Consider the following 15753-nt stretch of genomic DNA (forward strand, 5'->3'; position numbering starts at 1 on the left):
CGAGGTCACCTCCAGGTCATCAAAGCCAAAGGGCGATGTACTTGCCTCTCAGCATCATCATCAGCACTAGTCACTGTCACCCCTCGCCTGGAACACCCCGCAGCTTCAGACACGCCCCATCTCCTGGTTTTCTGCTCTCGCTGCTTCCCCGCCCTGTAGGGCTCCCAGGCCTCTCATCGCCTTTCTCCTGGGTCATCTCAGCCCCTCCATGGCTGCCATCAGCCGGTCTCCACTACATCTGCTCCAGACACCCCTCCTCACCTTCAGAACCTTCGGTTACCTCCTACACACATCCTCTTGCCTGCCACCTGGGCACCACACGTCTTATGTGCTCGACACCAACGCCTTTACAACCCTCGGTGCTTCCTACTGCTGCAAATCCCCAGCTGACTGGGTCAGAAACAGGACTCACCCTCGACTCTCTCCTTCTCATTCAGCATCAGCAAGACTTACAGACTCTGCCTTCTACATACTCCTTGAATCACCTGCTTTTCCCTGCTGGATGTCTTAGTTTCAGTCCCTTGCCATCGCGTCTACCGACTGCCCTACATCCCACTTCTCAGTTCTGTGTTTCATCATGCCAGTCTCTGCTTCAGACCGTGAATGGCTTCCACCTGTCTTTAAAATAACACTTTAAGTTCTGAACATGATCCGCAAGGCCTGTATGATCTACTGAAGTGACTCAATGAATGGCTGTAAAGCTTCAGTGTATTCCTCTATATTCCTCCATATTTTTTTAAAGCCCGTCAGTTCTCTACTGGAGGTACTATGGGCATTTCCAGTTTTCACCGTCATGAATAGAATTACTAAGGGTATCTTTTTCGACTTCCTATTGGATTGCTTCCATGGGATTTTTCTTTTCCTAAAACGGTGTTATCAGTAAAAGGGTACGATTCGTTTTTAAGTTATTATACACTGCTGATTCTCCAGAAGAATTGGACCAGCGCAGAGTGCCATTGACAGGGGTACCCAGAGCCCCTCCCTGTGGGGTTTCACAGCGTTTACCTTCTTGAGTTCAGTAGGTTTAAAGCGGAATCTTCACATTATTAAAAGCTGGCATTTTTCAGAGGTGACAATTTACTATGTACACATCCTCCTACGAAGATGATCAGAAGTAACACATTCTTACATGTGCAAAGCGTTCTCTTTTCTTTTTCTCTCTCTTCTGTTTTTATTCAGAGATTTTAGTTTCCCTCTGATCAGTTACAAGAAAATAACAGCATATATGGTGTGGGAGGGACACTATTCAACTCTCTGCTGCTCTTTCCTGCCTGTGACAGGTTCAAAGTGATGTCTGAGGCCTCAGTCCCTTCAGTTTCATCATAAATTCAACAGTGAAAACACCAACTCAGACACAGGCCTGGGAGAGCCCACTGGTGGTCTAAGAACATTCCCATCGTGGGACTGTTTGGCATTCCAGCTCTGCTCTATCTTCGTTTCCAAGCATTCCACTCAATCCATTTTTATAGCCTGATTGAATTACAAATCTTTTAATTTAATACAGAGTGCTTTCTGTGACCATAAAAATAAATTCCTCTTTCACTTGGAACAAATATTTGAAATTTATTTGATATCTATGTCTTGGACACAGAGATCCTGGGAAAAAAATTAGCACAGGTTGTGGGAAATTGGGATATTATATATATATAATATATATCTAACATAAATGTTATATATATATTTAAATATTTACTTATTTATTTGGCTGAGCCAGGTCTTAGTTGCAGCATGCAGGATTTTTAGTTGTGGTATGTGAAATCCTAATTAGTTGCAGCATGTGGGATCTAGTTTCCAGCCAAGGATTGAACCTAGGCCCCCTGCATTGGGAATATGGAGTCTTAGCCACTGAACCACCAGGGAAGTCTCTGAATATGATATTTAAGAGGAGACTCACTCAGGAAGACATCTAGAAAGACAACTGCCTTTACTTGCATACAGAAGACAATGTAAGGTAAACCAAAGAATAAGTTTATGAGAAAACCTAAATATTGTGACATAAGCATGCACTGTCAACTACAGGAAGTACTGTATGTTTCACACGTTAAAATATGACTCTGCATAGCAGAGCGATCAGTCACCACCACCATTTCACCAATGGGATAAGCAAAATGCTTACCAATTCCGTGACTTTCCTGTAATTGATTTATCTGAGCATTTTGCTGATGGGTAATACACATATTTTTGGCTTGTTTTGCTCAAAGACACAGGAAGAGAAGAGAGAGGCAACTCTGGGTATCTTCAGTCAAGGGTCGTGTTTGTTGGAACTCCCACACTTTAGGGCTAAAATTCCCCTCTGTGACCCATGCCCTCAGACTCTGTGACTTGAGACTAAAGCAGCCAGTGGACTCAAGCCAGCAAACCACCTACCACTGCTTAATAGAGATTAACAGGCAGGTTGGTTTCCTAGGAAACATATGTAGATACAGACCAGTATTTAAGTTTAACCTTTAAAAGAAATTTAATATACCTGAAAGTCACAAGCAAAGCACATTTCCAAAGAAAAAGAGTCTGGTGGGCTGGAGAGGAAGAAACGCTTTGTATCATCACACTCCAGTATGTTAAAAACTCATTTACTTAGTAAAACCCCAATATATTTTTTGATGAATTAAACTGAAGGAACTTTGAACGTTTCTTGTTTTTTTAAAAAGCATTGAAAAAAGTCTAATATGAATTAAATTAATAACACTTTTTGTTCATTTAAATAAGGAATACATAAACACATCCCACCCACTTGCCCACTTGTTCTTGCCTGGAGAATCCCAGGGACGGCAGAGCCTGGTGGGCTGCTATCCATGGGGTCGCACAGAGTCGGACACGACTGAAGAGACTTAGCAGCAGCAGCAGCAGCAAATACATCCCACCTGAGTATCTTGCAATGGATAACTCTAAATGAGAGTGCTAATATCAATGCTAAATTGTCTGTTCCTTTGGATTAATGTGTTTTCTCAGAGTCTCAAAGAGGTCAAGAAACAATTGGAGTTATTCATTTCAAGGCATTCAATAAATTCATAAAATTCAATGTAATTCCTTTGAATTGAATCATCCCAGACCATTTAATGTGATAACTACCCAGTTGCCCAAGGACTAGATAAAATAATCCTGTCTGGGTGAGGTTTATAAAATAGACATTCTTTTACACTTTTCCTTTAACTTTGTGAATATTATAAATCTGTCATTCTGCTATATCCTGATTGGGAGATTATTTCAAAGAAAAGCTACCATTTATATTCACCCTTGAGATCGTCTGTGGGAGATGATATCTTAAACTATGTTCCCCGTTTTAGTCTAGCAGTTGAAAAGGGAGGACCTTTGTCCTGAAAGTGGACAGCATAAATGTAGTTTGTTTAATTGGTTGGAGAATGTGGGGTTCAAGGAGGCTACTGTATTTGACTGAAGGTATCTTAATAGTTCAACTAATTATAATTGATCAAACTCTTGTTCTCTCCTGTCTACATATGGGATGAGTTGTGCCAAGGAATGTTATTTCTGTGTACAGAGAACATAACTCTGGGTGAGGCCAGGCAGGAAACATGGCCGGGAGGAAGCTGTAAACATCCACGCCTGGTGATGGCCCATCAGATCCTTTCACTTCATTCTAGCAACACTATGACTAGTGAGACGCTGCTGCTGCTTTGTCCTAGGCAGCAAAAAAGACTAAAGACCGACAGGAAAAAACTGGGTAAAGTCTAGGCTTCTTCATGGTATACAGTCATGAAGGAGAGGAAAGTATCTATTTACTGCCTATAGGTGGGAAGTCGTAATGCTTACGCAAAGCTTAACACTTTCAGTGGTTGAAGCTGGGTTGAACTATAAAGAGAGTTTGGGATCCCTAGGTTGAAAATTCCATTTTATGGACAAGGAAGATAAGAGCAAATGAGGTGACGATATATGTGGAAGAGGCATGTGTAGAATCTGGACCTTCTGACATCTACTATGTTGAAGGCAAGAGCAAAGTGGAGGTCAATAGAAGCAGTGCCAAATGTTTCATATGAGAAACAAGGTTTTCTATTTATACCTTGTCTCTACCTAAGGAGAAGGTGAGCAGGTATATCACGCCCTCATCACATTGCTGGCTGGCTACCTACCTCATGGGAAGGGTCATCTCATCTTCTTATTTCTGTCTTCCAATTCCTCTGACAATACTCCTATTCTGTGGCAGGTTTTCTGATAGCCCCTACTGTCAAGCATCACCTTGCTATTCTGTCCATGGCTTTCTGGTTGCTGCCTTAAAATTAAATTACCCACAGCATAGATTTATCTTTAGTCTCAGCTCAGTGTAATGGGGGATGCTCTGAAATCTATTATTCCCAGCTTGGCCTGGCTTCTGTCTCAGACTTCTGCAGAAAAGGGCACATCTTCCTGAATGTTCTGGCATCACTTGGCCAAAATGCCAGGAGAACCATTTCATGCCTAAAGCATATGATTTTGGTGTCACTGATTCTGTTCTGGACTTCAGTGTCTCAAATTAGGACTGTACCTGGTTTTCCTGCTTTTAGTGACCCAGTGAATCTACCCTATGCACTGATGGCAAACGTCTATAGAGCAAGTCCCCTACATACAAACCTTCAAGTTGCAAACTTTCAAAAATGTGAATGTGCTTGCCCTCCATCTCTGATTGCTGATGGTCCTTCAGTTCCACCATCTACTGCCTTCTCTCGCTCCTCCAGTCAGTAACTCTTCTTACCTGTTCACTGGATGCCAGCCCCTGTACGCCAGCTGTTGGACGACACTACTATACTCTTCAAGGTCCTATGCTACTGCTGCTGCTGCTGCTAAGTCGCTTCAGTCATGTCCGACTCTTAGCGACCCCATGGACTGCAGCCCACCAGACTCCTCTGTCCATGGGATTTTCCAGGCAAGAGTACTGGAGTGGGTTGCCATTTCCTTCTCCAATGCATGAAAGTGAAAAGTGAAAGTGAAGTCACTCAGTCATGAGTGGGGTGCCATTGCCTTCTCTGTCAAGGTACTATAGTGTAAGATAAAAAATGCTTTATTTATTGCTTTTTAAGTGTATTATTTGTGTGAAAAGTATTATAAACCTATTACAGTACAGTACTAAATAGCAGATTGTGTTAGTTGGGTACTGAGGCTAACTATGTTGAACTTATGCACAAACTGGACTTAACGAATATGCTCTCAGAATAGAACTCATTCGTATGTAGGGGACTGACTGTACCAAAGGGAGAGCTTCAATCACATCTTTCTCCTGATCAGAACCTTTCAGTGGTTTCTTATTATTTGCAAAATAACATCCAAACTCCTTAACTGGCTGTAAGATACTCTTGGGTTGGGTCATAATTCAGCTAATATTTATTGAGTGCCAAACAGATGTCATGCCCTGTGCTAGACACTGGAGACACGGCAGCTGAACAGGACGCAGCCTGAACTTTCTACTTTGAGAGAGGATATGGAATAGAAAACAATCTCATGTATCACAGTGTGAACCCTGTGTATGTGTGTCAGGGGCCATGGCAGAATTAGGAAATGTTCTGAGATAAAACAAACTGTGGAAAATTCTTAAAGAGATGGGAATACCAGACCACCTTACCTGCCTCCTGAGAAACTTGTATGCAGGTCGAGAAGCGACAGTTAGAATCAGACATGGAACAACAGACTGGTTCCAAATTGGGAAAGGAGTACGTCAAGGCTGTATATTGTCACCCTGCTTATTTAACTTATATGCAGAGTACATCATGCCAGATGCCAGGCTGGATGAAGCACAGGCTGGAATCAAGATTGCCGGGAGAAATCAATAACTTCAGACACGCAGATGACACCACCCTCATGGCAGAAAGCAAAGAGGAACTAAAAAGCCTCTTGAACGTGAAAGAGCAGAGTAAAAAAGCTGGCTTAAAACTCAACATTCAAAAAATGAAGATCTTGGCATCTGGTCCCATCAGTTCATGGCAAATAGATAGGGAAACAATTGAAACAGTGACAGACTTTATTCTTTTGGGATTCAAAATCACTGCAGATGGTGACTGCAGCCATGAAATCAAAAGACACTTGCTCCTTGGAAGAAAAGCTATGACAAACCTAGACAGCAAATTAAAAAGCAGAGACATTACTTTACTGACAAAGGTCCATCTAGTCAAACCTATGATTTTTCCAGTAGTCATGCATGTGAGAATTGGACCATAAAGAAAGCTGAGTGCCAAAGAACTGATGCTTTTGAATTCTGATGCTGGAGAAGACTCTTGAGAGTCCCTTGGACTGCAAGGAGATCCAACCAGTCCATCCTAAAGGAAATCAGTCCTGAATATTCATTGGAAGGACTGATGCTAAAGCTCGAATACTTTGGCCACCTGATGCAAAGAACTGACTCATTAGAAAAGACCTTGATGGTGGGAAAGATTGAAGGCAGGAGGAGAAGGGGACAACAGAAATGGCTGGATGGCATCACCAACTCGATGGACATGAGTTTGAGCAAGCTTTGGGAGATGGTGAAGGACAGGGATGCCTGGCATGCTGCGGTCCATGGGATCACAAAGAATCGGACAGAACTGAGCGACTGAACAGAAAAGAGAACCAACGGGACTTCCCTGGTAATCCAGCTGTTAAGACTCAGTGCTTCCAGTGCAGGAGGAACAGGTTCACTCGCTGTTGGGGAAGTAAGATCCCACGTGCGGTGCAGCCAAAAGGGAAAAACATGAGGACCAGCACCTCACCCAGACTGAGGCAGGGAGATGTGGAGGAAAGGAAGGTGGAGTGGATCCAGGGATGTGGGGACGGGAGAGTCAGGGAAAGTGTTCCTGGAGAAAGTAGCAGAACTTGAAGAGGCAAGCAGACAAGGGTGAGGGGTGATGAGTAATGATGAACAGTGTTTCAAACGAAAACTTGTCTCCAAGGTCCTCCTCCAAGTGAACTGGCCTCACTTCCTCTTCAACCCTTTTCCCTCCTGCTTCTTGCTCACCTTTCAGAGCTTTCAAAGTCTGGCTTGGCTACCACACAACTGAGCCTCATCTGACAACCCGGCTGGAAACCACTTCTCTCCCCCTTAACTTGCTCAGCCAGCTCTCTTGTCCTCTGGCATGGAGCTACTCAGGGAACACTCATAGAATGAATTTCTACTGCTCTCTCTTAACTGTGGCTACGACAACCACGTCCCAACTCGTGCACCAGCCTAACACTGCCTCTTCCATCTCCAGGTGGGCTTCCTCACGGCCACCCAAACCCACTAAGTTAACGCTGCTCCAGTGACCCATCATGCAGTCCATCTTTCACGTTCCAGACCAGCTCCACTCTTTTTCTGAGGCCCATTCGTTCTGCTCTCTCCTTCCCCAGCTGCCTCCGCCTTCAGGTTCAGTGTGATCCTGCCTTCAGTGGGGTGGCAGGCTCCCTTCCAGCCTCCCACATGGCTCACCCTGCAAAGACTCGACAAACTGGCAAGGATGTAGTGACCGGTTTGGTATGTCTCTGCTCCCAGCTTTAAGGAAAGTTGAGAGGTCACTGGAGAAATAAAAAATCAGCAACAAAAAGGAGCACCTGGCAATGTTTCTGCGGCAGCCTGGATCACAAGGGAGTTTGGAGGAGAATGGACATATATATAAGTAAGCCCCTTTGCTGTCCACCTGAAACTATTACATCACTGTTAATTGGCTATAAATAAGTAAGTAAAGTCACTCAGTCGTGTCTGACTCTTTGTGACCCCGTGGACTGCAGCCCACCAGGCTCCTCAGTCCATGGGATTCTCCAGGCAAGAATACTGGAGTGGGTTGCCATTTCCTTCTCCAGGGGATCTTCCCAACCCAGGGATTGAACCTGGGTCTCCCGCATTGGAGGCAGACGCTTTAACCTCTGAGCCACCAGGGAACCAGCACAAAAGAGAAAGTTAAAAAAAAAAAAGGGGGGGGCATACCTGAGATATGAGGGGAGGCAGAGGCAGATTTACAAAGAGGAAAGCGTGCCCAAGGTCTAAATCAAGTCAACTTAAAACGCATCATTGTGTTTTCCTTTGTTTGCCCGACATGAGTGACTTTTCCTGAACACTGACGAGCTACTGTGCTTTTCCTTTCAGTTGGGTAACCTTGCCCCTTTGAGTTTAATCTCTAAGTTTCCACTGGAACAGAAAAGGGAAGTGTTTTTGCATTAAATTAAAAGGAACTCTCAAGGTTCCTTTCAGGTTGGTTTTATTTATATTGTTGTTTTACAGTTTTCTTATCCTGAGGCTACAGAAAGAATCAATGATGGAAGATGAAATGTTTCAAGTCTGTCTGTGTCCCTTCTAAAACCTTCACAGTGCCCTGGTTTTCAGCTGTAGAAGTTTTCAAGTTTCCACGAACATCTGTACTTCTGCGGGAAACTTCCCTTTTATCATTTCCTCCTCTAAACGGTTCTGCTGCAACTGGGAAGAGCTGGGGCGACACTATAGTTCTGTACACATCCTTATCTTGCCCTGTGTGACAGGCCGTTTCCTCAGGACGGTTAGCTAGTTTATTAACTCCTGGCCGGCCTCCAGGAGTAAATAAGGGTGAACATAGTTGGGGACAAAGCCAAGACCTTGTGTGGGACCTTTGCCCTTAAGTCAAGGAAGAAAGGGTCTCTGCCAGACAAATGACATCAAAGTGGGGGCAGCAAGGAGACTTGACAGAGGCAGGACCTGTGGGTCCTCGAATAACTGTCCTCAAGAGGCAGAAACCCGAGACCAAGGCTCCCCTTGGACATGTGAGTTCCCAAACCTCTTCTAAAAATCCATCAAGGGGACTTCCTCGGTGGTTCAGGGTGAAGACTTCACCTTCTAACACAAGGGGAGTGGGTTCAATCCCTGGTCGGGGAGCTGAGATCCCACATGCCTTGTAGCCAAAACATAACACAGAGGCAATATTGTAACAAATTCAATAAAGACTTTGGAAATGGTCCACATCACAAAAAATTTAAGAAAAAAATATCCATCAAGTGTGAGAAATGAAATTAGAAAGTCTGTTTGAGTTCTTATCTGTATCAGCAATACATTTTGCAGGTACCAAAGCTTCTTACTGAAGGAAACTTTTCCATGTGGTTCTAGAAGCCCTTATTTAGATAAATCTTTCTTGTTAGATGTGCCAGAGGGAATGGTCACTTGTATCCTTCAAGAGTTGCACAAACTATTAGGGTTTCCCTGGTGGCTCAGATGGTAAAGAATGTGCCGGCAATGTAGGGAACCTAGGTTTGATCCCTGGGCTGGGAAGATCCCCTGGAGAAGAGAATGGCAACCCACTGCAGTATTCTTGCCTAAAGAATCCCATGGACAGAGGAGCCTGGCGGGCTATCATCCATGTGGTTGCAAAGAGTTGGACATGATTGAGCGACTAATACCAACACACAAACTATTCAATATAAGATTCATTACTTCAAAAAATTCACAACTTCCAAAAGAAATCACCTAAAGCCCTTTGAATTTGGGTCTCAAGCTGCCTGAGTTACAAGGATCTCCACCTTCCCCAGCCCTTCTCACCCATTTGCTTGTTTCTCCTTCCCCTTCTACTCCTCCTGCCTCACCACCACTCATTCCCTGCCCTCTCCTGTCTTTGTTTTGAACTGAGCAGTTTGCATCCTATATCACTCTCAAGCATCTCTTCTGAAAGGCTTCAGAATCAGAAGCAAGGTGGAGAGAAAGGGCAAGAACAGATTTTCTTCCTTATATGGTGGTACACTTGAATCCCTAAAGTTCCAGGGTCTATAGGTCTGAACTAGGTCACTTCTCCTGAAAGTTTCTCCTGGACCTGGAAACCCTTCCTTTTCTCCCCTCACACTGGCCCTGGTCAGCAGGATCTGCCCTCCACTAAGCAGGGTCACTGTCCTTGCATTCACGGCGATCTGACGTGGAGATCTCCTGGGAGGGTGGGTGGTGACAAAGGCCAGTGCTGGAGACCAGACTTCCTGGGCTGAGCCCAGGTCCAGAGTCCAGCCTCTCACCTGAATGAGGAGACCGGTAGCGAAAGTCCTCTTTGGTCAGAAGTAGGAGAGCCTTGCCGTTCATCTCAAACGTGTTGCTGTCAATCGGCCTTAGAGAAAACTCGTTTTCAGCCCATTTGAGCCACTGGGCTACGTCATCTCTGCTCCAGAACATGGGCTGCAAGCCTGTTGGAGAGACAGCAAGGCAGAAAGAAAAGAGAGAAAAAAGATCTCATCAGTTAGACAGCCGAAATAAAGGGAAAAGATTTTTGAATGGTTAACAAAACTGAGTCTCCATGTCTGAAGAGCCCTTAGGGTTCAACTCTGAACCTCAGGTAGAGCTCTGGCTGCATGAGTGTCAAAGTGTGTATCAAATGAATTTATTTAGAGGCAAAATGTGTGTGTTGGGGGGAAAGAGTCGCTTTTTTTGTCTTTAACGAACCATAGGTCTCACAGCCCTGTTCTTCCTTGCTCAGCTCCAGTGCCAGGGGTATGTGGATTCCCAGTCTGTCCTGAAGGTGCAGCTCTATGGGGGCCTGAAGCACCTGAGGAGATGCAGAGTCATAATAATGTCAGTTGGCTTTGGAGGCAACTCTAGAATCACAGGGCTTCCCTGTGCTTCCCTGGTGGCTCAGAAGGTAAAGAATCTGCCTGCGATGCAGGAGACCTGGGTTTGATCCCTGGGTCGGGAAGATCCCATGGAGTATGACATGACAACCCACTCCAGTATTCTCGCCTGAGAATTCCATGCACAGAACTGATTTGATGGCAGCCCAGTGTCCTTTTGAAGTGAGAATGTTCCAGAATGGGGCTTGACCTGCAGAGATGCCAAATAATATAGTGTTCCCTGCAACTTCTTCCAGAAGGAGCAACTCACTTGTCTTGGGGACACTATCAGCCTAGCCTCTGGGAATGAGAGGGCAAGGTAAGGATAACAGGTACTTGTTCATGTTAGAACTTCCTGGTGGGGGTGGCACTTGAACTCTGAGTAGGACCAGGAGTGGGTTGGAGGGAGGGCGGCCCCTGGGGCCAAGAGGATGGCTCAGGCTGGATCTCTGTCTGGAAGCCTGACTGTGAGTCTGTGTTTTTATTTTATTCTCTGGTTGTGGGAAACCTTTGACATATCATACGAGTGGTTTAGAGAACAGTGATTCTCAAAGTGTGAACCAGGCACCCTTCCAGGTTCCCAAGACCACCTCAGGGTGTCTAAGAAGTCGAAACTCTTTGTAACAATATGAAGAGGTTATTTGTTTTTTCTGTTGTTCTATTCTCAATCTTTCATGAGCATACAGTGGAATTTCCTAGCAGCTACACAGCATGTGATATTAAAGCAGACACAAGAATCCAGTCTTTTTTAAAATGAAGCCAGACATTAAAAAGACTTGCAAAAATGTAAGACAATGCCACTTTTTCACTGATTTTCTTTTGGTTTTGGAAAACATATTCATAAATACATATTTATGTTAACATATATTTGGCTTATTACTTTTTAGCGAGTTGACACATATTTTGATATATATTACAACAAATAGTAAAAATTTTTGGTTTTAATTTCCAATACAGTGCACATAGATAGATAAAAGGCACATGAGCAAAGCTTTTTGGAGGTCTTCAATAATTTTAAAGGATCGAAAGAAATCCTGAAACCAACTGTTTGAGAACTGATGGGTTAAAGCCAGATGCTCAAGAGTGCATTATTCTCTAAAATACTGTATGAATTAATAGCTCAAATACAACAGAATCAATGTTTGCTAAGAGGAACTTCAGTCTGTTATTTACTGGTGGTTACTTAAACTTGCTAAGGGGACTCTGTGAGTGTGCTCTGACAGCGTCCTTCCGTCTGACCCTGGAAAGGACCTTTCACCTGTCAGGCATCACAAAGAACTGGTCTATTTGGATGGGCTACTTTTCCTCCTGGGTGGATGAGGAAATGGAATAGCTCGGTGCCCTTGAGAAGATCCAGGGCCTCTGGGCAGGACCAGTGGCTCTGTCTTTCAGGCTCCTTTGCAAAGTCTAATTTTACGGAATGGCAGCTGGTTTCCTTGAACTCTCGGGGAGTCCTTCTGAAACTGGTCCACTGTGTTGGGCATGGATAAAGAACTATGGGCACTGAAATTAGGGATGAGCTTCCTTGGTGGCTCTGATGGTAAAGAATCTACTTGCTTTGCAGAAGACCCAGGTTCGATCCCTGGCTGGGAAAGATCCCCTGGAGAAGGGAATGGCTACCTACTCCAGTATTCCTGCCTGGAGAATTCCATGGATAGAAGAGCCTGGTGGGCTTCAGTCCATGGGGTCACAAACAGTTGGACATGACTGAGTGACTAATACAGAACATAGAGTTTTTTTCTTGGTTTTTACGTTTCATAATTTTTTTGGTCACATAGGGAATAAAGGGGCACTGTAAAATAATACCATGCAATATGTTACTGCTCTATGATCTTTAGAATACACACAGCAATTAAAGAATTCAGGGTTTTGGTTTGGACTCTTGACTGGGCCAAGAAGCAATGCCTATGAAAAATGGTCCTTGGACATGGATGGACTTGGAGGGCCTTATGCTAAGGGAAATAAACTGGAGGAAGGCAAATAATGTATGATATCACCTATATGTGGAATGTGAAAAATATAACAAACTAGTGAATATAACAAAACAGAAGCAGACTGACAGGCATCGAGAAGAAACCAGCAGTTACTAGTGGCAGGGGGGCAACACAGGGGTGGGTGAAGTGGGAGGCACGAAGGATGTACAGGCTCAAGGACGTATGGTACAGGATGGGGAAATATAGCCACTATTCGGTGAAAACTGTAATCTTTAAGAACTGTATCTTTAAAAGTTTAAAAAATGGTTAAAAAAGTACAAAAAAATGGTTCTTGGACACGGGAGGTACCCCATCTCTTTCCAATGACTTTAAAGATGCGTATCTGGGACCACAGGGAGGTGGGGATGGGCATGAAAACGGCTCAGCAAGATCTCAACTTCTGAACCAGTGGAGAAAGGCCTTAAGAGTTGGCTTCCACAGTCATGGTGTCACCTCTGAAGAGGAACAGCGGGCTGACTAGTTATTAGGGGCTTTTCTTCTCCTTCACACGAACAGCCAGGGCACAGCCAGCCCTCTGGGGACAAATGTGAGGACTGGCCAAGCGTGGCCGAAGGAGGTGCCTGGTGGCGAGAGGGCCACAGAGCAGAAGACGCTCGGTCAGAAACAGGAGAAAGGATGGGGCTGCTTATTGGCAGTGCAAGTGCCAAGGCAAACACAGAACCGAATCCCACTCGGGAGGGGAAACGAGAGTGAAATGCTGAAGTTTCTGCAGAGGAGACACTGAAACAAGAGAGGCGGGTGAGAAGGGGGTGGGGGACGCAAGTAGTAATTTGAGGTTCTTTATATTCTATGAAGAAAATACTCATGAGTAATCTTTTCCCTAAATACAAGAAGAGTCACACACTCCAAACAGACCTGCCGGTTGAGAACAACTGTTTCTCTTTTCACTTCCCATTAATCTCTCCTACAGCCCAGCCCCCGAAGCAAGCAAAATCATAACTTGGAAACCCCCTCGCCAGGGGACCCACTGAAGGCTCTGGGCTTGTGGGCTCAGGGGACCTGGTGAGTTCCAGTCAGTTCAGGAAACACCATGGTGATTCCAGCAGTTTTACAAAAGTGACCCCGACAGACCAAGCTACCTGCTGGAGGTCAGGCTACAAACTCATCAGAATTGCCACCGCTCTTCCAAGGAGAGAATGTGGATACATTCACTGAGCTGGAAAGAGGCTTGATAATAAACTCTGGTGTTCGGGACTTCCCGGGTGGTTCAGTTGTTAAGAATCTGCCTGCCAATGCAGGGGGACATGGGTTCAGTCCCTGGGCTGGGAAGATTCCACAGTGCCGCAGGACACCTAAGCCTGTGCGCAACTACTGAAGCCCGAGTGCCCGAGGGCCCAGCTCTGCAAGAGAAGAAGCCACTGCAGGGAGAGGCCTGTGCACCGCACCTGGAGAGCAGCCCCTGCTCACCGCAACTAGAGAAAGCCCGTGGGCAGTCTCTGACCCACGTACTTCCCATTCAGATTCATTTTCAACATCTATTAGGGATTCAGAAAAAACTGAGTGAACTGAACCCTCCCTATTCAAGATTTTGATCCTGGGAGGTTTCTCAAGTTATCAACGAACTAAAAATAGAGCAAAAAATCCTGTAGATCCCTGGAGAAATACATTTATACAAGGGAAGAGTAAGGAGGTGGAGGCGAGACTCTGCTTTTAACTCATCCAGGAAGGCTTTGCATCACCAGCTACTTGCTCACAGGCACTTGCTGCGTAGACACTGATCCTGAGTAGACAGCTGCCACAGTACTCTTGCCTGGAAAATCCCATGGGCGGAGGAGCCTGGCAGGCTGCAGTCCATGGGGTTGCTGAGGGTCGGACACGACTGAGAGACTTCACTTTCACTTTTCACTTTCATGCATTGGAGAAGGAAATGGCAACCCACTCCAGTGTTCTTGCCTGGAAAATCCCAGGGATGGGGGAGCCTGGTGGGCTGCCGTCTATGGGGTCGCACAGAGTCGGACACGACTGAAGTGACTTAGCAGCAGCAGCAGCAGCAGCAGTGTAACAGCACACAGGGCAAGACCAGAGAGGAATGCATCACATGTAACTTGTTTCACACTTATCTCTTGCAACATGAACAAAGGGACTTCCCTGATGGTCAAGTGGCTGACTCCCAGCTCCCAATACAGGGGGCCTGGGTTTGATCGCTGGTCAGGGAATTAGAGCCAGCATGCCACAACCAAACCCCGGCAAAGTCAAATAAATAAATAATTTTTTAAAAAAACAATAAAGTTAGAGACATATATGTTAATGATCATTAGTGAAAAGAAAAAAGACTGAGACCATTATTATACTGTACCTACATCATGTTGCTCCCTGTGCACATAACAAGCCTTCGAAAGCCACCCTAAGACCCATCTGGAATGTCATTTAATTTCAGAGGGTAGCTGAGAATGATTTTATACAGAAGAAATGAACTGCTATGCTTAAGAAAATTACTAAGCATTCCACCGCACTTTTTTTTTTTTCCTCCAAGTCGGTCAAGTCAAGTTCATGGGGCCGTACCCTTTAATGACATACCCAGACCCATAAACTTCCTTCTGATAGTTCTCCAATTCCACGTTCAAAGGAGCAGCCACGTTCATCAGTACACGCTTAGCCTCATTTCAGACTTTCTGAGTTGTGTTTAAACTAATGATGGAAAGCGTGCCAGGAGTCAGGGACCTGGATCTTACTCCCAGGTCTGCCATTAAATAACATGTGTTTCTGGGCCAGTCACTCAGTTTCTCTGTGGTTCAGTGGTTTCATCTGTTAAATGAGGGGCTTAGAGTATGTGATCTCTATTCCATTCTGGGTTCAATATGGTCAACATGCTTCCACTTAATATGAATCCTAAAATCCAAAGAACTTAAGCAGCCAGGACCTTTTTCTACAGAGCAACTCCATGCTCACGACCATGACCCAGAGACTCTGTAACTTCCTGAAGGCTCCTCTGAATCATGGAAAACAGATTAAGTTACTTTAAATAGATGTAGGTGCTTATGAGTGTTTTTATTATATTCTAATTATTGAAAATGTATAACCTGGTAATGGGTTATAATTACCCAATAATAAATATAACATTTTAAGAAGGTGCTCTCACGTGGATGACCTCAGGTTATTCTCCAAAAAGCCCTGTGAAACCCACTGCAGTCTCACTTCAAGTTGAAAGATGAGGAAATAGGGGCTCAGAGTCATTAGAGGATTTTGCTGGTTTGCATAATACTCAATTCAAGCTCTTTCGCTGTAGTAAACATTCATCAGAAGCAGCCTTTATCCTAAATGTTCTGTATACACAGAAATT

At 44.7% G+C, this 15753-nt stretch overlaps 1 protein-coding gene and 1 non-coding gene across 2 annotated transcripts in view; both read right to left on the bottom strand.

Annotated features, from left to right (window-relative positions):
• ETV6 (ETS variant transcription factor 6) overlaps positions 1 to 15753 on the bottom strand; it is a 289130-nt gene that overhangs the window by 49041 nt on the left and 224336 nt on the right. The window contains exon 3 of the mRNA XM_068969889.1: positions 9895 to 10059. Coding sequence (XP_068825990.1) covers positions 9895 to 10059 — 165 coding nt within the window. The remainder of the gene's footprint in view (positions 1 to 9894; positions 10060 to 15753) is intronic.
• On the bottom strand, positions 7741 to 7812 carry TRNAW-CCA (transfer RNA tryptophan (anticodon CCA)). Its single transcript has one exon. It is a non-coding gene; the product is annotated as a tRNA-Trp (tRNA).

The sequence above is a fragment of the Capricornis sumatraensis genome, chromosome 4, assembly GCF_032405125.1.
Source record: "Capricornis sumatraensis isolate serow.1 chromosome 4, serow.2, whole genome shotgun sequence".
Classification (NCBI taxonomy): domain Eukaryota; kingdom Metazoa; phylum Chordata; class Mammalia; order Artiodactyla; family Bovidae; genus Capricornis; species Capricornis sumatraensis.